The sequence below is a fragment of the Pistacia vera genome, unplaced genomic scaffold (genome assembly GCF_008641045.1).
Source record: "Pistacia vera cultivar Batoury unplaced genomic scaffold, PisVer_v2 Contig408, whole genome shotgun sequence".
NCBI lineage: Eukaryota > Viridiplantae > Streptophyta > Magnoliopsida > Sapindales > Anacardiaceae > Pistacia > Pistacia vera.
In genome coordinates, this window is record NW_022196233.1 from 552,669 (window position 1) to 558,806 (window position 6,138).

Consider the following 6,138-nt stretch of genomic DNA (forward strand, 5'->3'; position numbering starts at 1 on the left):
TTGAGTTAAAGTTATTTTTCAAATACATGTAGACTTATAGGTCATATGAATGTCCTATATATATAATATATATATATGAAACTATATTTCTAGTATTTATCATATTAGTAAATCATTCGTCAATATTACCTAGCGATATTAATATATGGTTTATCAATATTGTTTGACGTAGTTTATCCGAGTAATGTTTGTACGAATAAAAGGTTAAATTATTGGGAGGGCGGTTTTTGGGTATGGAAGTGGTTTGATCTCTCACCTGTCAAGGTCCTCTCAATTTTCTTCTTTCAATTCGGTCACATGTACCAAGCATCTTTATGTGACACATATTTTATTAAACTAAGAACACAGTTGTAACTTCTGATAAATCAATTGATTATTTTTAAGAAAATATTCTATTTCGTTAGTCAATGAATTTTCATTATTTAAAATTTACGGTTAATTAATGGCCAATTAATAATACATAATTAAAGGGGGTCTCCGACAATTCTATAATTTTGTGTGCTTCTTTCAATTTATCCATCTTTAATTAATTAAAAAAATCATGTTGCTTCCGTTGACAATAGATTTAATTTCACAAATCTTGTTTATGGACTGCGATTAGTACATTAATTAATTAAAATTTTATAATTAGATTTCCCTACTTATATTCATAAATAAGATTTTGCCCTTCAAGATTTTTTCTTCTGTTTGATATTTTATCCTCCCTGTCATAATTTATAATTATAGTACATTTTAGTATTATTAACTAAGAAAAATATGAAAAAAAATACATTAATTCATTATATTTCATTGATATTTAAAAAGAATGTGAGCCATGCACATATATCAAGCTTCATACCTACAAAATTATAAAAAAAGTATTAAACATATATATATATATATATATATTAAATGGCTTCAAAAATGAGGATGACTAAACACGAAAATAATCGTATAATATAAATCCTTTATTGATGCGAAGTTTTATTAAAATATGATTATAATGAACAGATAAATTTTAGTTATAAATAAATTAAAATGTATACATATGACAATGTTTTTAAAAGTTCAAATCAAAAGAGATTTTTTTTTTTTTTTTTTTTAATTTGATACCAAAATGAGTAAATATTTACCAACACCCATCTTCGTGATAAGTCTTGAGATTGATTTTAATTTTCCACCATGTATGAACTCAAGCGAGTAGAAATGGACAAAGTAATAATCAAATTAAATATGAAACGGCCAAGAAAATGTACAACTTTTGTAGCAACCATTATTGACCCATTGCATTGGTTTGAATTGGACGGTGGATGTAATTAATTAAATTAAGAGAAAGAAACTTGTGCACATATGCATTGCATATTACAAGTAGGTGAAATGTCAACAAATCAAAGTAATAATTTGCATTGAGAAAGACAAATGGAATTTAATTTAATTTAATTAATTAATTAATTAACCCAATTCTTAATTTTCATTATGGTTAATTATACCTTGGATAAACTAATTGGTTGTGGGCGATGGTCCATAAATCTAATTTGCAAGTTAATTATTGAGTAATTAATTAGTGTTTAATGTTGAGTGGAAGTTACTAGTCAAGTTTTAATTAATGTTAGTTAACGGGTATCTCTCATCTTATTATAGATATTTAATTATTGGAATATCGTGTCATGCTCTTGTCATCAAACATTAGAGAAAAGTGAAAACAAAAATATATTCGAGAAATATCCATTTTACTAGGTTTAATTATTACCAAAAATACAAAAATTCCCTAAAAGAAGAACTTAATAGGGTTAATTATTATAAATAAAAAAACCCTAAAAAAATTATTAAAAAAATATCGACTTATATTTCCTAAAATGTAATTGTTTTATTTCCATAAGAAAGGTATTAATTAATAAAATAAAATAAAAATTACTCCAACGAAAATTATAATCCTTCTTTTGAGAAAAAAGCTTATGAGCTTTTTGGCCTTAATTGATAAATAGAAAGCGATACATGAATCAGTTCATCAAATAATATTTTTATAAATTCATATTCTCTCCAAAAATAATTCAAAAATATTATTTTAATAAACTCCTTCTGCGACACGTTAGGCTTCAATTGAGTTAAGAGTATATTCTAGAACTCTCAAAAACAAAAGTCGGTAGTTGATGAGCTGGGGGCTTTTCTGTCTTCATGGTAAAGTGGGTCCATTCGAGCATCATCGGTAACGTGTCCCTTGGGCTTTTTCCTCATCCGTCCACTAATTAACCTAACGGTCCTGATTGCACTTCACCATACTTCGATCTAAAAAGTAATTAATCTTTTTAAGCCCTTTTAACTTTTAAGTTTTTGTAAGTTTTTTGATTAACAAAAAGACGCGCTCCACTTTCTTGACTATTAAGAGAAATCAATAATAACTTTGTATCAATGGGTCAATAATTTTATAATAAAGTTCTTATTTAATGAGACACATTTCTTTAGCACTAATTTATGTTATGTTATTACTTTTTGGATTATTTAGGGCAAAAATTAGCTCGACCATATTAATTGGATCTTGTTTGTAAATTATTCAGGAGCTAGATTTATTGCAATCTATAAGCTTTAATTAATTAAAACACAAACATAATTTATTCGTATTAAGAGCTTGTCAGAATTTATATTTGTTTCTTCCTATATATTTACGAAGTCTTCAATCAAAATACTTATCATAACACACACATAACCAAAAAAAAAAAAAAAAAAAATTGAAAATAAAAGAAGAATTCCATTATATATTTGATAAAAATTACAAATTTATTTACGAACTAATTATATATAAAGATTTGAAACATAAATTTAATATTTATACTCAATCAATCTTACAGTAAACGTTTGTATATTTTTAAAAGATGATATTTGTTGGTCAGTAGACGATAATTAATTAATAATAAAAAATATGATGTTCGTTTGTCGATAGACGATGGGTAATTATGAAAAATAAATAATTTTTTAGAATTTTTGGCATTGAAAATTATGAAATTTTATTGTTATTACAGTTTGTGGACAGTCTATACCTGAGAATTCTCGTATAAAAACTACTTGTTTAGTTAGTTGAGAACGTCACTTTGTTTTAGAATTAATCTTCCATTAAACACAAATTGCTGACATTACCTACTACTATTAAGAGTTAAACTAAGCCAATAAAAAAACTTAAAATTTATATATAAATTCACTCAACACACAACACGTTCACCCCAAGTCACGGTCAACTCCAAAGCAAGAAGGTCCCTCCTCTCCTTCTCCATTAAACCACACGTCTCTCCATTCTCTCCATTCTCACAACACCTACACCAATCGTCACTACTTTCATTTTCTTTCACTCTCCCCCCAGCACTACTTTCATTTTCACCTCACCCGCCATGTCTGCTAAAGGAGACTGCGGCCACCACGGCGACGGACGCCGTAGACTCTTCCGCCGAATCTTTGCCGGCATCCTCATCTTCATCCTCATCGCCCTCATCACCATCCTCCTCGTCTGGGCCATTCTCCGCCCCACCAAACCCAAGTTCGTCCTCCAAGACGCCACCGTTTACGCCTTCAACGTCTCTTCTCCCAACTTCCTCACCTCCAACTTCCAAGTCACCATCTCTTCGCGCAATCCCAACGACAAAGTCGGCGTTTATTACGACAAGGTCGACGTTTACGCCAGTTATCGGAACCAGCAAATCACCTACAGGACGGCGATTCCTCCCACTTATCAAGGCCACAACGAGATTGACGTTTGGTCGCCGTTTGTTTACGGCACCGACGTGCCGGTGGCTCCGTATAATGCTGTTTCGTTGAGCCAAGATCAAGCTAATGGGGTTATTCCTTTGTTGTTCAAGATTGATGGACGGGTGAGATGGAAAGTTGGGACCTTTATATCTGGGAAGTATCATTTGTACGTGAAGTGCTCGGCATACATCAATTTCGGGTCGAAGCAAACCGGGATCCCCCTCGGGAATAACGCCGTTAAGTATCAGCTGGTGCAGAGCTGCAGTGTGAATGTGTGAAGAAGAGTGATCAGTGAAGAGCTTGAAGAAGAAGATGAAGAAGAAGAAGGTTAACGCCGTTAAAGTATCGTTATCTCTTTGCTCTTTAGCTATGGAAGCCGTTAGTTTTTTTTTTTTAATATTTATTTTTCTTATTTTTATAAAGAGTTGAATTGTACATTTTGCTATAGATCAATAAATGGAGAAAAATGAAAAGAGACAGATAGCAAAATTACAATTTGTGAAATTTGTAATTTAGAAAAGAAAAATCAAATATGAAATTATTATCAATAATATTAATTATTATTTTCCAATAGATAAGAATTGAGTGTCGACTGTTTGATTGGGAGGTTGTCATGTCATCTTCTTTGTGTTTTTTCTTTTTTTAAATGGCCTTTTTCAATTGTGTCTTTGCTTGTCATTACTTCTCTTCTTTTTATTAATTTTTTCTTAATTCTAGCTCTTGGATCCAACAAATGAGCAAAAAATTAATATAATAAAATGGGTTTTTTTTTCTTAATTTTAAAATATATAGCTCACTATAAATTTTAATTGTTTCATAGTATAATGATTGATACCCATGATTTTTTTTAATGAGATTATAATTAATTTCTAATTAAATATATTTAAAATGGGTCCATAATTTTGATTTAATTGTTTGAATACTAATGATTGATACTTATAGGACTACATTAGTGTCGGTAGCTCGTTCGTATGTTGCTAATAATTAATAAATGATACGTAAATACAGTGTCTTCATATTGTATAAAGGGTGGATGTATGGGTGGGCGGCTATTAAAGGCCGAAGTGAATGAAATCCAAATGATAAAATTGGTAAAAAACAAAACAACAATAAAGACAATGGCATGAAAAATGGTGCTTCAATTGGGCTGCCCACTTCAAGAAGATGAGGCCATGTGGGTGTTCGGTTCCTTTCAGGGATAGAAAAAACTAATCCCTGCCTTATCTAATTCCAGAAATTATATGTGCATAAATTTCCTCAAATGGGAATACTCACTTTTTATAAAAATCGCAATTCAACTTTGAGTTAAAGTTATTTTTCAAATACATGTAAGACTTTATATGTCATATGGAAATGTCCATATATATATATATATATATATATGAAACTATTATTTCTAAGTATTTATCGATATTAGTAAATCATTCGTCAATATTACCTAGCGATATTAATATATGGTTTATCAATATTGTTTGACGTAGTTTATCCGACGTAATGTTGTACGAAGAAATAAAAGGTTAAATTATTGGGAGGGCGGTGTTTGGGTATGGAAGTGGGTTGATCTCTCACATGGTGTAAGTGGCGGTCCTTTTCATCCTTCACCAATTCTACCTACTAATCATGGCATGATAGAAAGAGACTTTCATTATTTATATAACACTTTTGAATGACCCTTATCTTCACTTTTGTTTAATCAATCTTTTAGTCCACCCAATCAATTGCTTAAAAATTAATGTATCTTAAATTAAATTAAACCCATAATTGTTAGGTGCAAAGGGTAAAGGATTTTTTTATTTATTATTCATAAAATTGTGTATAGTAATAGAATAGTCCATGTGATGGTAGAGTGGCTGCTATGACCGAATTTTAACAACCTTCTTCGCCAGCCATTTATGACCACATCAATACACCCATGTGCTTTTGCCCCTTGTTTTTTCTCTTCAAGATGAAATTTTTTAATATTTATTTAATTAGGTTGATTTTAAATACAGTAACATAATGGGCCAAAAGTTTTTGGTCTCTTTCAAATGTGATGTGAGAGTTGGGCTGAGGGAAGTACAAAGAAGCCGAGAGGTTGGGCTTTTTCAGGTTACAGATTTTACATAATGGGCAACGACCCAAATGAAAAAGATAGGCCTATAAGAACATAAAAACTCTCGGATAACCATATATTTAAGTCCTTTTTAATCAAAATTTTCTTCTCAAAACAATAATCATACCTCAACACTATCATGTAATCTTAAAATTAATATTCAATAATTTAAAGAACTCACCATTATTGAAAACAAAGAAAAAATTAGTTATAAACTCTATATTTATGACTTTGCCTATTCTTTGAGATTTTTTCCTGCTCTCTTGTGATGAAGCAGTTGCTATTTTTATTATTATTTTTTACTTCTGTCGACTGCTGCGTATGTATATATG

General features: G+C 30.1%; 1 protein-coding gene across 1 annotated transcript; it reads left to right on the top strand.

Moving 5' to 3' along the window:
- Window positions 1–3,193: 3,193 nt before the first annotated feature.
- Window positions 3,194–4,295, top strand: LOC116142427 (NDR1/HIN1-like protein 1). Its single transcript, XM_031427841.1, has one exon. The coding sequence runs from the start codon at window positions 3,360–3,362 to the stop codon at window positions 3,990–3,992; it is 633 nt and encodes a 210-aa protein (XP_031283701.1). The 5' UTR covers window positions 3,194–3,359; the 3' UTR covers window positions 3,993–4,295.
- The last annotated feature ends 1,843 nt before the right edge of the window (window positions 4,296–6,138 follow it).